Source organism: Denticeps clupeoides, chromosome 3 (genome assembly GCF_900700375.1).
Source record: "Denticeps clupeoides chromosome 3, fDenClu1.1, whole genome shotgun sequence".
Taxonomy (NCBI): Eukaryota; Metazoa; Chordata; class Actinopteri; order Clupeiformes; family Denticipitidae; genus Denticeps; species Denticeps clupeoides.
This window is the reverse complement of record NC_041709.1, coordinates 26219474-26238550: the sequence shown is the minus strand read 5'-3', so window position 1 is coordinate 26238550 and position 19077 is coordinate 26219474. Positions and strand designations below refer to the sequence as shown.

The 19077-nt window shown below is 46.5% G+C and overlaps 3 protein-coding genes across 6 annotated transcripts; 1 reads left to right on the top strand and 2 right to left on the bottom strand.

The window, feature by feature from the left end:
- Positions 1–982: 982 nt before the first annotated feature.
- Positions 983–1953, top strand: smdt1b (single-pass membrane protein with aspartate-rich tail 1b). Its single transcript, XM_028973446.1, has 3 exons — positions 983–1160; positions 1532–1675; positions 1773–1953. The coding sequence occupies exons 1-2, from the start codon at positions 996–998 to the stop codon at positions 1667–1669; spliced, it is 303 nt and encodes a 100-aa protein (XP_028829279.1). The 5' UTR covers positions 983–995; the 3' UTR covers positions 1670–1675; positions 1773–1953.
- Positions 1705–10635, bottom strand: triobpa (TRIO and F-actin binding protein a). 3 transcript variants are annotated; one of them, XM_028973445.1, is made up of 16 exons: positions 10585–10635; positions 9943–10056; positions 7936–9223; positions 7713–7872; positions 6889–6960; positions 6529–6561; positions 6227–6295; positions 6032–6121; positions 5825–5934; positions 5143–5551; positions 4136–4367; positions 3631–3754; positions 3097–3256; positions 2571–2684; positions 2298–2384; positions 1705–2190 (listed from the first exon to the last, which is right to left on the bottom strand). In XM_028973445.1, exons 2-16 carry the CDS (start codon positions 10019–10021, stop codon positions 2188–2190), a joined length of 3030 nt encoding a protein of 1009 aa, XP_028829278.1. In that variant the 5' UTR covers positions 10022–10056; positions 10585–10635; the 3' UTR covers positions 1705–2187. The 3 variants fall into 3 exon arrangements, with proteins under 3 accessions (XP_028829278.1, XP_028829276.1, XP_028829277.1); XM_028973443.1 differs by lacking the exon at positions 1705–2190 and having other exon boundaries at positions 2197–2384; XM_028973444.1 differs by lacking the exons at positions 1705–2190; positions 10585–10635 and having other exon boundaries at positions 2197–2384; positions 9943–10087.
- Positions 10636–12067: 1432 nt separating this feature from the next.
- On the bottom strand, positions 12068–17518 carry dla (deltaA). Of its 2 annotated transcripts, XM_028973201.1 has the most exons (11): positions 17130–17518; positions 16496–16798; positions 16339–16399; positions 15991–16248; positions 14959–15019; positions 14736–14866; positions 14484–14653; positions 14179–14395; positions 13287–14106; positions 13077–13200; positions 12068–12982 (listed from the first exon to the last, which is right to left on the bottom strand). In XM_028973201.1, the coding sequence occupies exons 1-11, from the start codon at positions 17181–17183 to the stop codon at positions 12977–12979; spliced, it is 2205 nt and encodes a 734-aa protein (XP_028829034.1). In that variant the 5' UTR covers positions 17184–17518; the 3' UTR covers positions 12068–12976. The 2 variants fall into 2 exon arrangements, with proteins under 2 accessions (XP_028829034.1, XP_028829033.1); XM_028973200.1 differs by lacking the exon at positions 17130–17518 and having other exon boundaries at positions 16496–16867.
- Positions 17519–19077: the final 1559 nt, after the last annotated feature.

The following is a 19077-nucleotide window of genomic DNA, read 5'->3' as shown; positions in this document are numbered from 1 at the left end:
TATTTATACATTATACATTATAAGGTATTTATACATTTTGTATTTGTTTGTTCAATGTGTACGCATGTGCTTGTGTAAGTGTTAGATTTGTCTGTAATATTTTTGGAATAAGAGGGTTTTCACCTTCTTCTTAAAAGTGGTGATAGTCTCGGCTAGTCGTGTGGAGGAGGGCAGGTTGTTCCACCAGCCAGGGACAACAACGGAGAACAGACATGATTGGAATCGGAGACCCCGTGAAGAAGGAATCTTTAGTCTCCTTTCGTTTGCCGATCTGAGAGAGTGTGCAGGAGTGTAGCTAGGTAGTAGTGTGTTGATGTAGGAGGGCGCAGTTCCATTTACAGCCCTGTAGGCAAGCATCAAGGATTTGAACTCAATGCGAGCAGCTACCGGAAGCCAGTGGAGGGAGGTAAGAAGAGGTGTAACATGGGTGTATTTTGGCTGATTGAAAATGAGACGGGCTTATTATAGTCATATAAATAAATTAGTTCATCTTATTGAACCTTGTTTAGTGAGGATTCCATACATCTACATCAAAATCAGCACTTTAACATCGTAACTGGTACTAGATTACAAAAAATGAGAGCAACACTATACATGTAAAACTGTACAGTACCACACATTCAGTGTCTTGCCTAGCAGGTAACCAGAAGGTTGCTGGTCCGAATCCGCCCCCACACACTGCCCTTCTGGCGCCTTTCATGGCTCAGAGGACACATTTCACAGTGTATCACAGTGTGCTGTGTTTAACAATGACAATCACTTCACTTTCACACCAAATGCAATAAAAAAAAAAAAAACAATATATCCACAAGGGGCAAAAACTATATTCAGTTCAAACTTGTGAAAAAAACGTATAACAACGTGACCAACCGAGCTTATGCATCCCTTTGAATAACTAGTAAAAAAACATATAAACCAAAAAGAAAAAAACTCCCATAAACCCTACATGGACCGCCCCGCCCCCAACACGCTGGCTCCACCTCCTACACCAAGAAATGGCGTCGAGCGTAGCAGCCTCCCTCTGCCGACTCTTCTTAAGGAGAAATACTGGCCGCTTAAATATGGCCAGCGGGCTGAGCTCTGCGGGCACATCGCGAATAATGGTGTGTCGAAATGCTGTTTCGTCGACGTCTGGTGCCATTTTACCGAAACCCGACAAGGTATGTACGTGCTTAGGTAGGCCAGCCCGGTACACTGCGGGTTTCTGGGCGTGTGTTGAGATGTAGCAAATACTTTGGGCCAATCACACGAAAGAATGCTTTGACTGGCAGCTGGGACAGCCAATCGGTATCGCTTTATAGTTATTCGCTGCAAAATACGGAAGTGGAGTGGCTCGCTTTATTTTTCACATTTTAATTATCTGATACGCGCATATGTTGAAATGTATCCACTGTCTGTAAAGCAGAGCTACATATTTGAATGGGTGAAATTCGAAGCAGGCCTGGCTTAGTATTTTAAATGCATTAGAATTTCAGCTTGTCGGAGCAATGAGCGCACTCACCACGTCGACTACTTTTCCGCTTTTTCACAGGTTTCCTTCGGTTTAATTCGCATGGTTGTCGTGATAGTTCCGTTCCTTTACCTCGGTACCCAGATCAGCAAGAGTTTCGCGGCTCTGCTTGAGGAGCACGAAATTTTCGTCCCTTCTGACGACGACGACGACGACTAAATGATTGTAAGTTTGTAAAATGATCACCCATACACTGAAATCAAAGCGTTTTATTAGACTGGAATGTTTCTCTTAATTAATCATATTGATTTCCCCTCCATAGGCTGAAGATAGCGCTACACAAGAAACCTGATGCATGAATGGACAATATGAAGATGTTAATGAAAGAATTCCTTCATAATTTACATGTACAACGTAAGACTGTTCAGTCGCACTCCTGTGGGCATGTTTGGCTTTGTCTTATCTCTTATGCAATAAAGTATGCACAGATATTTTAACAGTTATACATTTATGTCACATGGTCACATTAACATATGAATCATTTGAAACAAAAGTCTTTATGCCTGACTGTGTGAATGATTTTGTCTGGAATGTCAGTGTGTGGCCAGTTCTTCGTCCAGTGCTGCATTTGTCAGCTTCAGGTGTTCCTTCAGAGTACAGATCTCCCTCTCACTGCGACCTTTCATCCCATTCAACTCCACGTGCACCTGCGCATAGCGTTCACAGACCAGCTACTTCTACTGCAGGGACAGAGACAGATAATTATTTTTATTATATATTATTTTTGTTATGGCTCTTTTTAAAAAGAAAACTGGAGCAAGCACGGAAGTGTTGTTAATGATGCCACCTTTGTTAATGATGCCACCTCGTTTCTGAGGCAGCTGACCTCCTTCTGCAGGTATGAAATCTCATTCTCCTTCACACGTAATAGTGTCTGTAAGGCAGTAATGGATTATTCAAACCTTCATGGCCTTCATGTAAAATTAGCATGCAGTTCACTTCATTTCCAGCAGTGACTAGTTTTAACCAGCAGGAGGCAGCAAAAACCAATGTTTAACAATTAATAATTCATGCACGTTTATAACAAATAAGTCTATTTGTCACGCACACAACTAATTACCTCCTGTTCAGAAGAGCCTTGTTCACAGTGGCCAATATTAATGTAAGGTGACCTCTGACCTGTGATAAAAGCTCGCATGATGCGAATCTCCTCAGTCAAACGTGCCTGCAGTTCCTTTGGAAAAGAAAACAGATGCTTATAGAAAGGAAGTCACAGACTGTACAAAGTGTATTTGATTGAAGTTTTAAAGAGCAAACTCAGTCTTTTGTTTTGTGATTATTGACGTGAATATGCCATCTTACCACACTGCATCAAACAAGAAACATTTGTGTGAACCCTTTCAGGGTTTTCTGCATTAATTTATTATAAAATATGATCAGCTCTTTAAGGCAAGGTTACTGACAAATATAACGTGCCCAAAATAATAACAAATAATAATAACTGTTTGAACCCCCCCTTAGCAGTAACCTCAAGCAGGCGCTTCCTGTATCTGAGGATCTGACCTGCACATCTTTCAGGAGGATTTTAGTCCATGGGCAGAACCCTTAACAAGCCTCCAAGTCCAACTATGTAATCTCTCTCTTACCTGGTTTTCCTTACGAAGATCCCCGACCTCTTTCTCCAGCCGAACAATCTCTGAGCTCCGCTCTCCGCTGGTCTGTTGTGTGCGGGTCAGCTCCACACACTTCTGAGAGTAGGTCTCAGACAGAGAGTGCAGCTCTTCCTGCAGGGCATTTATCTCTTGCCTGAGGCAAAGGGGAATTTTTGACAAGCGTTTATTGGCTGATTCAGAGGTGTGTCGATCAGAACATTTCTACTGTTTCCACTAACTGGCACGAGATCTCAGGTTTTATCTAAGCATATAAGTTGTCATTCTTGCAGACAGTTAACAAAATTGCGCCTGTAGGTCAGAGCCACACAGGAAGAAAAAAAAACACATCTGTGTTAATTGCTAATTTTTTTTAATATGTTAATATTAAAAATTACTTGCAGTGTTTTTTTTTTGGGGCTATCATGTTATACACAAATACTAAATTCAAGCCAGTTTCTGTCTTATGACAGTGCGGAAATTCTCAGAGTTTGAGTTCCAGAACAGGTGCTTAATATTCAGAGAACTCACGTTTGCTTTCCGTGTGAAGGACCTGTAGAACCTCCTCCGCCGTCTCCTCCTGCACGCAACTTCTTGATCTTTTCAACCTCACTTTCCAGCTGCTCTTGATGTGCTTTCTTCAGTTCTTCCAAAACTGCATCCATGAAGAAACAGGAGATTAAAAACGTATTCTTAGATCCACAGTACATCCGAATGAGAGATGAAAAGTTTAATTGTAAGAAGTATAAAATTGCTTTTGTGAAAGAATGGCTTTGTGAATCAAAGTCTTCAAATAATGCTTTCAGAATTCAATATCTGTTTCCATGGTGAAGTATCAGGAGTAGTATTCACAGTGGCCATGGTTTCACAAATGTCTTCCATGGCCACCTAAATCCCCAGATGCCAAGTGCAACCAAAAATTCAATTAAATTACAAAAAGTAAAGCTCCAAGACTGAAATGTTTTAACCAAATACCAAAAGTAAGTTTGGTAATTCATACCAAATTTCATACCATATTTCAAAGCCTGGCGCTTACCCTGTGTGGCAGCTTGTTCCTGTTTCTGTAGCAACTCATCTCGCTCTGCCCGCAGCTCCTGCATTTCTCTCTCATGGTTCTGCTGCAGCTCGTCTAGTGCCTTCATGTGGGCCTGTTCCAAAGCCTCCAGACGGGACTGGCACTCTGCTCCCGGACCACAGAAAGCCACAGCCGAGCCCCTTTCTGCACTTCCTCTGTCTAATACTTGAATCTGCCGTCTCATTGACAAAACCTGAGAAAAAAAGTCTGCACGGTCTGTGCTTTGAATGCCAGCACTGAGAATGCTACAGCAGTCTGATGTGACATTATATCTGTTCATGTTCAGTAGTGGACATGACTATTCGTGCTAAGCCGCATGACACCTATTAGTATGCACTGTAATGTGGAAGGTTTAGAAGAGCCGTCCTTTTGTTGGCTTGCTCACATATTGGAAAAATGGGCCAAGGAAGCGGAATCCTAAACTAAAGTTTACGGGTTCAAATCCCAATGAGGTCCCCTTGATCAAGGTTCTGTCCCCACAAACTGCTCCTTGGGCGCCTTTCAAGGCAGCCCACTGCTCACCAAGGGTGATGGTTAAATGTAGAAGACACATTTCATTGTGTCATCGTGTGCTGTGCTGCAGTGTTTCACAGTGACAAAACAGTCCCTTTCACTTTCCCTAGGTTAACAAAGATCTGCACCAACTGAATGGTCAGTTCTTGAAGTTGATGTTTTGGCAGCAAGAAAACTGGAACGCATAAGATGATCCAGTTAACAGAACATGTAACAATTTGTCCAGTGAAGGTCAAGTGATGTACAAGGCCATGGCAGATTGGTGCATAGAACCTTCGTAGCAATGGTAGACTCAGATGGTCACTTTCAGCACAATTATGCACCCTGCCACCCTACCAAGTGTCTTGATGAAAACAACCAACCTTTAAGTTAAAAAGACTTAACCAAGACTTAAAGTTAAAAAGAAACCAACAAAAATTGTTCTGTTATGTGAACTGATTGAATAAAAACTGTACCTCTTGTTCCTCTTGCAAAAGGTCTTCTTTCATTGGCTGAGTAGCTTGGGAACCAACCGGAGACAGCGATCCCATCTCCCCACCTGCCTTCGTCTCGAAATCCTCCCACTTCTTCTCAATGTCCGTTCCACTTAAATGCAGGACCGCCTGGCACATGTCGGCTGTAAGGTGGACAGGCCCCTTCTTCAGGTCCAGCGTGTCCCACCTGCTGATCATACCATCATCTGGCTCGTTGCCCGTCTGGAACCACTTGGTCCGGTCTTCCAACCGCCGCTCATGCTCTCGGTCACGCCCCTCCCCAGCTTCTCTCTGATTGGTTAGTGGTGTTGCCGCCGTATCTATTTCATCTCCATCAGCATGAGGAGACATGGCTCGGTAAACCGTGACTTCAGGCTCTGAATCTTGGCAGCTGTAAAGTAAGGGAGGAAGGAAGACTGTATGATGGAGGTCTATATTTGTCATGGATCACATTTGTCTTATTCTTTAACTCAGTGTTTCCCAACTCTGGTCCTGGAGGAACATCTGCCAGGAAGTTTTTGTTCAAAACCTGAGGTATCACCTGAGCCTAATTGAGGTAGGGCTGGAGTGAAGACCAGGCCTGGGAAACACTGCTTTCAGTATAAGTAGTAAAATAAGTCACTTGCTGCAAGTAATAGAATAAAATAGTAAAAATCTCACTTACAGAGATGGATCAGGGGAATTCTCTGTCGGAATACACTTGCTTAGAACCTCTACCCAGCTACTTCTGCTTTTGGAAGTCATAGAAGACAAGGTGATCACAGAGGCTCTGGTCTAAACAAAAAGTAGGTGAAGTGCGGAGCTGTGAGTAAAAGGAATTCTATATATAATATGAAGACAACAAGGGTTCCAGCTGGTTCTTTATACTCACGTGAATCTGAAGACAATAGTTTTTGTCCACATCAGATTCAAGGAGCCTCACACACAAATTCAAGTCAATTTCTCCATCTGGTTCATCTCTCTATGAATGAAAATGTTGTACACAATGTTGTACTGAGGATCTGAGAGGTTCTGCAGTGACAGATTTTAATTACGATCATTTGGAGGCAATTAAGAGCGTACAGACCTCTTCAGCCACTGAATCTCTGTAGTATGTCAGTCGAGCATTACTCAACACAAACCAGTGTTTCCTCCACTGTACAAATACACACATACACGTGGACCATGTTAAAAGGCAGCTTGCAAACAGCCACAGTCACAATAAGAGAAATGTTGTAATTTAATCTTAACTAATGAATTTCCTTAAACACCCATTTCTCTGCATTTTAGAAATTGTAGAAATTCAACCACTAGTAATTCTAAAAACCACCAGATTTCAGGTTTTCCATGCATGAAGTGCATCGTTCTTGTGCCATTAGTAGTCTTTACCTCTCCGTTTTTGTCCTGTCTGGACATCCATCCCTTTTTAAAGTTCCAGCTGCATGGAAAGATCATGCCAATGTATTCAAATTTTCTGCTACCAGACAATGTAAAAGTGGAACACAAATTTACTTACATGTGCAGAGGAGAACAGCAGTCCGGAGTGAACAGCACAATGAAAACAGAAAGTCCATTTTAAGGTGCTTCACTAATAATAATAGCCATAAGCTTGCAACTTGAAACCGTGTGCCTGGTAGATGGAATCATGGTTACATCTGTCCAATCATTTCATCTTCCGTTAAACAGAAGCGTGAACTCTGGAATACATGTGTAAGCAACTAAGACCAGTAGGATGAGAGACAAGTCTACCTGAAAGTCTGAAGTGTGTATCTCTTGCTTATTTTGCGACATATAGCCATCGTCAGGAAGATGGGCAAACCGCTACAAAAAATGAGAAAAAAACATTATATAGGATACTTTTGTGAGTTTAATTTATATTATATTTAATATGAGAACACGTAATGGTTGACATTACATCATGATACTGATAATGATTTTCATTTAATACATACTTGAATATACAGCAAGTGCACAGAATGAAATTAACACTCATTTTCAATTAAATGGGCACTATTCAGTGTTACAGTAAACTGTGTTCATTACACTGGCAGATGTGTGTATCAGTGAAAAAATAAAATAAAATAAAAGAATGTGAGGTTATATTAGCAGTATATTTGCTCAGGATGTTAATATTTCTACACTATTTTCCTGCACATTTCCATTCCCTCTTAGTCTGGTGCTCATAGTGCGTTCAGAGAAAGTCAGGCTTTGAAAAGAATGTGCTTGTCAGTTTAGGCCAGGTTCTGTTCAGCTGTGGTCCTTCCACGTGGGACGTACTGAAAAGAAGGAAAAGTGTGGCACGGTCTTCTGTGAGCCAGGTTATCACTAACATGCATGCTTGCGTGTCCCTGAGAGAGATACTCCACCCCAGGAGGTCTACAGAAGGTCTGATGTCCTGGAACTGGTGTTTATGAGGTTAGTCTTTACTTCAGCATATCTGTTTCAAGATTAATAATCTGCCTGTGAGTAAAATTGCATCTCTTTATTTTGAAGCGATTTCTCTGTTTCATGTTCAATTTAAATTCAAACAGGACATGGAACAAATCTGTACATTCATTGATGTCCGCTCTTACTTGTTCTGGCATGCTCATGTCCTCAGTCTGTCTTCCGTGTCTTCTGTCTTCCTCTGGGTGTCTCTTTCCCCTCTCTCTGCGATTCCTGCCTCTTTCCCTCCCCCTCCCTCTTTCTTCTGAGTCGTCATAATCACTGGAACCTTTTTTTGCATATGAATGCCTGCAACAGAGCATTAAGTTTGATTTAGATATGTTAATTTTTTGCACTGTAGTATTTTCTCACCTGGCAGACCGGTGTTGGTAGTCCCTTCGTGGGCTTTGGCTCTGGGGTCTCCTTGTTATTCCTAGTCCAGTCTCCTCATCATCCGGGTATAAACTGGCTCTTGGTATATCAGCTATCATGATGTAGTCCTCATAGGTCATTGGAGGAGAGGAACTCCTATGAGGTCGTGATTTCCTTTCATCTGATGAGGAGGATATGAGGGCATCTAAGCCACGCCTTACAGTACTTCTGCTTCTTTCAGCGTTTCTCTTCTCCATTTCTGAAGTGGATGTTTTTGGTGAGTCGTGAACAGATGCATGTTTTGATCTTTGCCTAGGAGGGGAGGGGCTTTGGGAATGCTGCGGGGAGGCTGGGTCTGAGTTGTACCTTGAGCTTGGTTTTGTTATTGATTGTCTATCTGATCTAGAATTTCTTGAATACCTGTCGTCCACCTCAGACTGCTGACCTCTGCTGCTGGGAGGATTTGGGGAGAACTGAGCATTGTTATAATAATGTTTTCTGTCAGATGATGGGTCACGGCTACTATAACTTTGGTTGTGACTATCATAACCACTGTTCCGACTATTATAGTCATTATTTCGACTGTTATGACCACTGCTATGAGCTTTATGACTCTTGACACTGCTGTGATTGTCACCCTGATGATCGCCATCCAGCTCACTGTTGGCAGAATTAGCTATTGATCTAAGATTCCTGTACAGTCTCTCTGAATCCAAACTGTGCCGAGTGGAACTGTGGGGTTGGCTTCCTCGGCGGGACAAACCTGAAGAGTTGCCTTGTTGGCGTTGAGATGGAGAAGATGCATGTGCAAGACCTGATCCTCGTCTCTGAACTGGACTACAGTCCCCAGAGAGAGGGTGAGAGGTAGCATAGGGTGCAGTTTGACCTCTGGACACTGAGCCTCTCCGACACGTGGAACCTGAAGAAGCGGCTGGATGGCTGGGTGAGGCGTTAGCCGAACGGGGGCTCAGAGAGCGAGGACTGACACGCGACTGGCTGTCGGAGCGTCTAAAGTTAGAAAATGTCATGCATCTTTGAGGCGAGAGGCCACTGATGTAATCCTGGTTGAGGTACTCGTTGTACCTTCTGTGTGACGGTAGACCTAGGTCCCTGTTCCTGAAGGGGATTGATGCTTTGGACTCTGGGCTGTAGCCACTGGGAAGGGCATGACCTCTTTCATAGTGGCGGAATGGCGTAGGGGAGCTGCCACTGTCATCCTTTTGAGAATTTGCATGTTTGGACCTCCAATAGGAGAGACGACTTGGCTCTGGCTCCCTGTTTGCTACTTCTGTGGGACAAATAGTAATAAGTTTAGTCCACAGATAGTAAAAAAATTAAGGAAACTGCCCTGATCAGAGGTAGATAATATGAGCAATATAATGAATATAAATGATTGACGGAAATCAGAATCATGCATGGATTATTATGTATGGTGGTAGTAGCTTACTGGATAAAACACTTGTCTATGAATCAGAAGACCACAAAATCCCAGGTTCAAACTTACTACCACTGTGTCCCTGAGCAAGACACCCTGAGTGTCTCCAGGGGGACTGTCCCTGTAACTACTGGTTGTAAAGGCATCCGGATAAGAGCATCTGTAAATTCCGTCTCTGTAAATGTATCAATGGCATCTTTGGCTAACAAATTATTAGAAAAAAAATGAATAGGCTGACATAAAAAGGCTGACATAATGTTCTTGCTTCATGGGTGAAGGTGAATTCAGAAACAGAATAGTTCAACGCAAAATTTTCGGTACCATCAACAACATGCTGACGGACGTTTGTTAACCGTTACCATACTTTTCTACGTTGTGCATACCTTGGATGGGTATTTTTTGGTGTGATTACATTATGTCATTTTCATAGACTAACATGCAGAATGCAGCTCAGCGTCGAAAGAAATAGCTTGACTAAAATGCCAGATGAGTTTAAAGTTTGTGTGACCACTTTAAAACCACAACATATGCTCAGAAACGTACAAATTTATTTCTACACACATCTCTCTCACCTGAGTTACGACTTAAACTCTCCCTCCTGCTGCAGGAACGGCTGTAGGATTGTTCGGTCGATTGGTCCAGTCGAGTCATTGCTAGAAGAGGTTGAAGGTCCAGTGACTTGTGCACTGAGAGAAGCAGAGGACATCAGAAGCTCTTACTGGTCACCAGAGAAGTGAAGATGTCAGTGGTGACATCAGAGCTGCCATTTGCCATGGACACACCTTCATCTAGATGATTGTTGGTACGTGTCACATTCTAACCCTGCACAATGAATTATTTATCTGGCTTTTAACCAACTATCAGTTATCAATCTGATGAAATATAATGTGGTGGTGTAGTTCTTATGAAAAAGTACTCGTTCAGTACCTAGGAATAATTTAAAGCTGAATTCTATATTCTATTCTATTCCAGGATATTTGTCAATAACAATATTTTACAATAGCAGAAGAGAACTGGATTTGTTCCACTAAATCAGATTACTGCATTACACATTACTGCACAGAAAAGGATGTACATGACCTCTGTGATGCCTCAACTTAATTAATGCTATCATCTAATTCAGCACCCAAACCAACATACAAGCATACAGTATTTTGTTTCATTTTTATGATAATTCTCAAGACAATACAAAGATGCACCACAGGAAAACTCACCCGACCAACACCGTCCGATCTAATTAGAAGAACTCCATTTCACTCCATTTGCCTCCTCATTACTTTAGAACTGCTCGGTTGTAACCCTACCTAGTCTGGGCCGTTGCTCATGATTATTTCATTGATCTGCTTGTTTTTGGACGCTGTCTCAGTCTCTCTAATCTGATCCTGATCTTTACCCCTCCACACCCCCAACTCTGGCATCTGTTTTACCTACAGTCTTCCTTTGCTGCTTTCTTCCAGTGGCCACCTGGTACTGCGCTCCTCGCATTATCTGCCATTATCCAGCCTCCGTTAGCACACCGCCATGTCACATAAAGGTTATTATCTATCCACACATCAATTGAAATTCTTTCAAAACTTTCCAATTTAACATGAAAAGTGTCTTTCTTTCTTTCTTTCTTGCTTCTTTTCTTTTTTGGTTTCACAGAGGGCCACACATGATCTCCCTATTAATTAATGATAGACCTGCAAGCAAGCCAGCCAGCCGCTGTACCATCTCAGTTTCACCTTCTGCAAATACACCATCTTCCAAGCCAATCAGGAGAATACTATTGCCATCACATTTGCAACAACTTTGTGTGTAATGGAGAGGGTTAAATAACCCAATTTCTCTCTTAGTGCAGCTATTTAGATACTGGCCACTGCTGCTTGCCAGCAGGGATCCTTTTCCTCAAAAGACTGACAACATCTGTTGCTGTTGCTCCCGTTTCTCCCGCATTCATTGGGGCACACTGGCTCTTCCAAATGCGGCCCTTTGTGTTCCTCCATTGTCAGCCCCCTACCATTGTCTGTCACGCTCGCTTCCCCTGAGTAGTAGTGACACCCTTAGCGACCTTCTGGAACCAAAGACCTTTATTTTTCTGTCTTGCAACTGTTGTGACTTTTGCTTGAACCATGTAAACCATATTTTTTAAGAATTTCGTTCAAGAAACAGTCTTTACATTTGTATAATCCTGTTCCGTGCCAGTTTGTGAGAATGGGAGAAACTTGATCAGGCCATTTGGTATGTGTGTGTGTGTGTGTGTGTGTTTTCCACCTATTTTGTGAGTAGATTTTCTCTCCTCTCCTCTTCATTCTCCAGAGAAAAACTTTCAAACTCAAGTCTGAAGCCTTCTGAATAGCTCTCCATGGGGTAGGTAAGGAGGGGGTGAGGGGACAGCAGATGTTGGTTATTAACTTTGGTCACAGCCCTCACTGTAGGGTCCCCGGTGGAGTACAAAAAGACAAACTGTCATTTAAAAAAGTCTTATGGAAGGCTGTTTCAAAAAGAGGGAGGGGGAGGATGACCATTACATTTCATTTTCATTCAATTAGAAAATATGAATGAGTTTAAAACATTACATATTCAATAATCTTTATTTTGGAAAAATAATTTAAGCTAAATCCTTCGTTAAAAAAACAATCAGTAATGAAAACAATGACAATAGTGTTTTTTACAATCCTTCTTAAATAACATTTTTTAACATGTCTCAGTAACCCCAAGTGCCTTTGCAAATAACAGCAACAACTTAAAACAAATTTTAAACTTAAATAATTTTTAAAACATCAGCAATATTTAAAATACAAATTAGGAATTAAATAAAAATAAGTTAAATCATACAACTTTTATGTAAAACAAACAAAAAAACAAAACAAAAATCAACAGACATATTTCATAGTACATAACTCCTTGTTGAAAAATAATGACTTTAAAAAATGTATATAGAAAATGTAACAAAAAAAAACAGCTCAGAGGACTTTTACAGAGATGCACTTTTTTGTTTACACAGTGATCAAGCATACATACAGTCTCCACAGGCAATGTGACAAGATCACAACCATGTGACACACCGTGTGAAGAATAGGCCAGTATGGCCAAACATCCACCGTTTGATGCAGTCCCTACACTCAGCAGCAGCCTATGGGGCTCAGAGAATTGGTGAGGACAGCAAATGTTGCCAAAATATTGCTAAAACGTTGCTACAACGTTGCCGGTATCAGCGACGGTTAAATGGCAAAATATTGGAATACATATCTCTCTTTTTTTTAATAACTCCATACTTTCTTAATGCTCGGAACAATCATGTCAATCATGAATCCTGAAAAAAAAAAAAAAACACACAACAGTCTGACGGACACAAATTGCCCAACACCTTTAAACAACTTTACGTGTAAATTATTTTTAAAAGGCATACATAAACTTTGGCCCCCGCAGGCTTCGTCTCACAGGCCACCGCTGCCTGCGTTTCTTTCAGCAAGAGAACCAGCTCACTCTGAATATCAGTTAAATGTCTGTTTGAGCAGCAGTCACAAGGCGGGACACCTCCACCTAAGGTTAGAGCAGCACTTTCTGAGAGGGAGCAGCACGTCTCCCACAGGGCAAGATGAGCCACGGCTACCTGCAGGCCCTTCACACCTAGACGGAGAGAGAGGGAACATACTTGGTTATTGTTTATCGCTGTTTTGTAGTCAAACCTTCTACCATGATGTCTGTTTTTGGGGACACCTACCTCAGTTGCAATTACACATTCGTCCTTTTCCTCCGACATTACCAACACAGATTTGTATTTGGTGTCGAAACATGCTGACGCGACCTCTTGACATGTCTTTCTCTCCAGACATTCTGACGCGTCACTAAAGATTTAAAAGAAACATGTTAGTAATGCGTCGTTTGTGAAGTTTATGTTGAACGAGACTTGATCGCCGCTGAAGTTTGTCACCTCTTCAGATGTTTCCTGCGCTTCTCGTCATCACTACCAGAGTCGGAGCAGTCGAGCGGTTGGCACGCGTCCTCGCATCCCGCCGCCGCCGCCGCTCCTGCTTCCTTGCCGCCGTACTCCAGCTTCACCTCGTGTTTGGCTTCGTACTTGACTTCGTGGACCAGGTTGTAGTCTGCCTGCGCGTGGCGACTCTTGTAGCCGCTCTTTTCCGCCGCAACGTCGTCGTGCTCGCCATGAAAGTCCACTTTCTTATTCGTGTTCTTTACCGGCGCCGGCCCGACCGCGGCCACGCCCAGGTCTTTGTCCCGATGGCAGTTGTTGGTCAAGTTGTTGATGGTCTCACTCTCGCCGTGGACGTCGCCGTCCCGCTCCCGCTGACGCTGCTGCACCTTTGAGCGGACGCACACCACCAGCACGGCGCAGCACGCCAACAGCAGCACCACCAGCAGAACCCCGGAGCCCACCGCGGTCCAGGGGATGGCCCCGGGGCTCTGGGCCGCCCGGTCAGGCAGCAGGAACTGGCAGTTGCGTCCCCCGTAGCCAGGCACGCAGGCGCAGACGTAGCGGCTGTTCCGCTCGTGACAGGTGGCACCGTTGTGGCAGGGGTTATGCTGGCATCGGCTGATGGGCGCGGTGCAGTTGCGCCCAGTGTAGCCTGGGGGACAGGCGCAAGTGTAACCGTCGGGGCCTTCTTGGCACGTGCCGCCGTTTTGACAAGGGTAGGCAGCGCACTCGTCACTCCTGCGGTCACAGTTCATGCCGGTGAAGCCTTCGGGGCACTGGCACAGGTACGAGTTGACCAGATCGACGCAGCGGGCACCTGAGCAGAAGCAGAGGCCGGATTTAGTCACCTTCTCGCTTACGTGCCGGCGGCCGGCGCGCGGGTGCTTACCGTTGGAGCAGGGGCCGGAGGTGCAGTGGTCGATCTTCTTCTCGCAGTTGAAGCCGGCGTAGCCCGTCGGACACTGGCAGTAGTATCCGCCGTCGGGGTTGTCGGCGCATCTGCCGCCGTTGAAGCACGGCCCGTCCGCACATGTCATGGCGCTGAGCTCGCAGTTTTTGCCGTAGTAGCCGGGAGGGCAGGCACAGCTGTACGTGTTCTCCATGTCCTGTAATGGAGAAGGGAAAAAAGCAACCGTGAGCGACCTTGTCCATTTACGATGGAGAACATGGCGTCCCCGTCAGCCGCTGGCTTACCGTGCAGCTGCCTCCGTTCCTGCAGGGGTTCCCGGCGCATTCGTTCACCTCCACCTCGCAGCTGGCCCCGGCGTAGCCTGGCCGGCACGAGCAGGTGTAGCTGCCCTGGCCAGTGTTGCTGCAGGTGGCTCCGTTCATGCAGGGCTTGTGGTGGGTGCAGTAGTTCAGATCTGCAAGAGTCACATGACGGTTATGCGGATGGGGACACTTGGCCTTCTCCGTCCGCGGGTGCGGCATCTGACGTGGCCTCACCTTGGTTGCAGAAGAGCCCTCCCCAGCCCTCCTGGCAGTTGCACTGCCACGGCTGCTGGCAGGTCCCATGAAGGCATCCTGGGTAACGGATGCACTCGTCGCAGTAGCGGCCTTTAAAGCCGACTCTACACCTGGTGCAGAAAATTCCAGAACAGGAGCTAAGGCACTTGTAGGATGCGAATGGACCGTTAAGTAAAAAAAAAAACGAATAAAAAAATCTTACTTGCATTCACCGGGCTTCTCACAGAACCCGTGATCCTCGTCACATCCAGGGAGGCAGATTGCTACAAAAAACATAGACAAAAGCCACTTAACCCACAAAAAAACAAGAGACAAAACCCACAAAACCCACAAAATCCAGGGGCAGTGGGGGCCTAGCGGTTAAGGAAGCAGCCCCGTAATCAGAAGGTTGCCGGTTCGAATCCCGATCTGCCAAGGTGCCACTGAGGTGGCACTGAGCAAAGCACCGTCCCCACACACTGCTCCCCGGGCGCCTGTCATTGGCTGCCCAATGCTCACCAAGGGTGATGGATTAAATGCAGAGGACAAATTTCACTTTGTGTGCTGTGCTGCTGTGTATCACAATGACAATCACTTCGCTTTTTTTTTTTTTTTTTTACTTAAGGACCAGGGGCAACATGAAAAGCGACCTCTTTGTTCAGATATTATTTGTGGTGACTAATTCATTTTTATTTCGGTGAAGAAGGAAGGGAGGTTCTAAACCTATTAGCCTCTCCACCCTAAAAACTCAATCTTCTTATCGCTGTGGAAGAACTTCTGCTCAGCACACGACGACAATAGGGGCCTATACGAACAAGGAGGGCCTTTCTCTCTCTTTCTCTCTCAGAACTCCTTCTTTCTTTCTTTCTTTCTTTCTTTTTTTGTCATTCAGCGCACACAGCTCCCCTTAATGTCTCCGGGTGGCGCAGATAAGAGCGGACAGCTGGTGGATACGCGGCCAGTGCGCGACAGCTGCTCCATTGTCTCCTTCTCTCCCGGCAGCTGCCGACTTCAAACAATACCTCCCCCTCGGCAGCCAATCAGCGCCCAGCCCGCTCCGGGAGCGGCCAATCGGACGCGAGCATGTAAATTTATGGCACGCGTGAGATTATTCCGAATAGAAGGGGGGGGGTTACTCCTCCCGATTTGAATAAATCAAGTGTGTGTGTACGTGTGTGTGTGTATGTATGTGTGTGTGTGTGGTGATGTGAGTGTACGTGTGCGCGCTACAAGTTGCCTTTAACCCTTAACTTACGCTCGGTGCAGTACTGGCCCTTCCATCCGGCGTCGCAGGTGATCTCGCCGCGCTCGCCGCAGGTGAAGTGGCCGAACGCGTCGTCCCGCGGCCGGCAGAAGACGGAGCAGCCCTCCCCGTAGTAGTGTTCGTCGCACACGAAGCGGTACGAGTACTTGAGCTCCGTCCTGCCCCCGGAGTGCAGGTCCTGGGACCAGTCCTCCCCCACGTTCAGGTGCCTCTGCGTGGTCATGGTGCTGATGACGCGCTCCGGGTTCTCTGCGGCGACAGAAACGAGGGACGCGGGTTACGGGGGGCGGGGGGAGCGCGGCGCGGCGCGGCGACGCGGCGACAGACGCGCGACGGTACCTGTCGTGAGGTCCTCTTTGGAATCGGCGTGGACCGCCTCGATAATCAGAGAAAACGTCCCCTGCGGAAGAAGCGACACGAGAGTTAAGTGCTGTGCGACCCAGACCCCCAGACAAGTGACCCCCCCCCCCTCATCCGTCCCTCCGCGTCCTCTCACCGGCCACGTGAAGCCGAAGTTCATCCTGATCGGGTTGGTGAACGAGCCGTCCGGCAGCGCGTCCGGCACCCGGAACGAGTTGGAGCCGAGCACCGGCGTGGCGGCGCCGCCGTACGTGCACGGCGGCTCCGGGGACGCGTTGGGCTGGTAGTGCTTCAGGCAGACGCGGAAGAAGGTCCGGCACTCGCACTGCTGGAGGGCTGACGCGGCGAGGGCCGCCCGGCAGCAGTTCCGGTTCCCCTGGACGCCCTTCTTGTTCAGAAACTCGTGCAGCTTCAGCTCGAACACGCCCGAGCAGAGAGCCTGGAACACACACACACACACACAGCATGAAATACGCGCCGAACACAGAGCCTGCATCACACACATACATACATACACACACACGCACATGAAATACGCGCCGGAGCCTACCTGGTGGTAACACACTCTCCTATGAACCAGAAGACCCAGGTTCGAACCCCACTTACTACCATCGTGTCCCTGAGCAAGACACTTAACCCTGGGTGTCTCCGGGGGGGGGGCTGGCCCGGTAACTACTGATTTTAACCCTGAGTGTCTCCAGGGGGACTGTCCCTCTAACTACTGGATCAGGGCGTGTGGTAAACGCGGGAGATGTGAGTGTAAAATGTACCTGGCACGCCAGCAGGCACAGGACGGACGCGGCGAGCAGCAGGCGGCGTCCCATGGCGAGTAAATGCGGGGAATAAGCAGGTAGAATGCAGCGCGGTTTCAGAGCCCGGTCCCGGTCGGCGGGTGGCTCATTGAAGGCCCTTCTGCAGATCTTCACACGCCGTCCGCGGGTTCATGTCTCGGGGGGTCCGAGGTGGGAGCGGGAAAAATGCGGGGAAAGTTCCGTTCCGGAGCGGCGATAATCCCCCGTCCTCCTCCAAAAAAGCGGGTCCTTTCCAGAGAAAGTGCGACTGTTTTTGGGGGGTCTTGCGTCCGCGCTGTATGTCCAAGGGGGCGGGGGGCCGAAACAAAACCGAAATAAATCGGATTTCCGTCAGTCGTCCGGCATTCCTCTCCGCGGACCGTCGTGCGTTTGTCTCTGGAGTGCAGGCGCCTGCGTCCCGTTATATACCGGGCGCCACATGCCGGGGTAATAACATGCAAATGACCCCCCCCCTCACACACACACACACCAAATCTGTCTCTGGTTCTCACAATGAGGTGCCTCTCCAAAAAAAAAAAAAAGACTGAAACGGTACCTCCCTTTCCCACACGCCGCAGTAAATACTCTCTCTCTCACACACACACACACACGCATACACACACACACGCATATACACACACCCACGCGCTCATACAGAGAAACAAGTAGACGTCGGGAAAAAGTTCTGAAAAGTACACAACATCTCATAAACTCGATAATTTCCACACATAATCGGCTTTTTATTCTGTATGTTGTCTGTGTGTGGGGAATATATATATATGTCACGTGGTTCCTGCTCGGTCCGCGTCCCCGCCAGTGGGGACGGATTTGTGCACCTTGCTTTCCCTGCTGCCAGCCTCCCGCCTCTCCCTGCGTGTGCGTGTGTGTGTGTGTGTGTGTGTGTGTGTACGTACGCGCGTGGCGTATGTGATGAGTTGGTGGGTGGGGGTGGGGCTGAAGTGTGTGTGTGTGTGTGTGTGTGTGTGTGTGTGTGTGTGTGTTATTGTGTGCTGGAGGAGTGAGTTTGAGCTCAGCTGTATGGTAATTCGGGCCGCACCTGCTCCCCCAACAATATAACGGGACGAAGAGGAAAAAAATCTTATCGACTTCTTTCTCGCCGCGCATATAAATATATATTTGTTTTTTTTTTTTGTGCCTTTCTAGTTATATTAAATGCAGTTTGTTAGGAGCAGAGGGAGAGAGTAAAAACAGGGGGTCTTAATTAGTTCGTTCATTTAAATGCGATTTCACTCCTCGAACAATACGCCTTGCCCGAGGTCCGTAGTTACCACGAATTTTGTCACTATGTTAAGATATGTGGGGTGCGGAGCGGTTGGGTCCCCCACCCTCTCCAAAAGCGCCCGTTATGAGAAAGTGGACGTGGGGGAGGGCGGGGGATAAGAAAAAAAACACCAGACCATATCTAGATATATATAAAACGCTGGATATTGATGTAAACTCGAAACTAAGTGACGTTTGGACACTTGTCGCCTGGGTCGCGTTGTGATTAATTAATGCCACTGGCTACGTGGACTGGTGTCTTCGTGGGGAAGAATTCCAGAACTCATTCTCCTCCGAGCGTTGGCTGTTTAAGCCGGGCGCTATACTGTATGTGAGGGGGTGTCGGCCGTTCGTCCTTCTCGTTTTCACTGGCTGTGAATGCGCGGGGAGCCCCGGGGGGATTCTCCGTGAAGGGCCACGACACGCCTTCAGACGCGGCCGGGCCCTTACAAGCCATCTGCTCTCGACCAAACGCCGTTTTCTTTCTTTCTTTCTTTCTGTCCTTCTTTCTTTCTTTCTTTCTTTCTTCCTCTCTGTCCTCCTCCTCCTCCTCCTCCAGGCGCGCGTCTTTGCGCACGGCGCGGCCCGCAGCGCGCCGTCTACGCGGGACCGGGAGCACGTAGCGGGGCCTGTAACGGTATGGGCA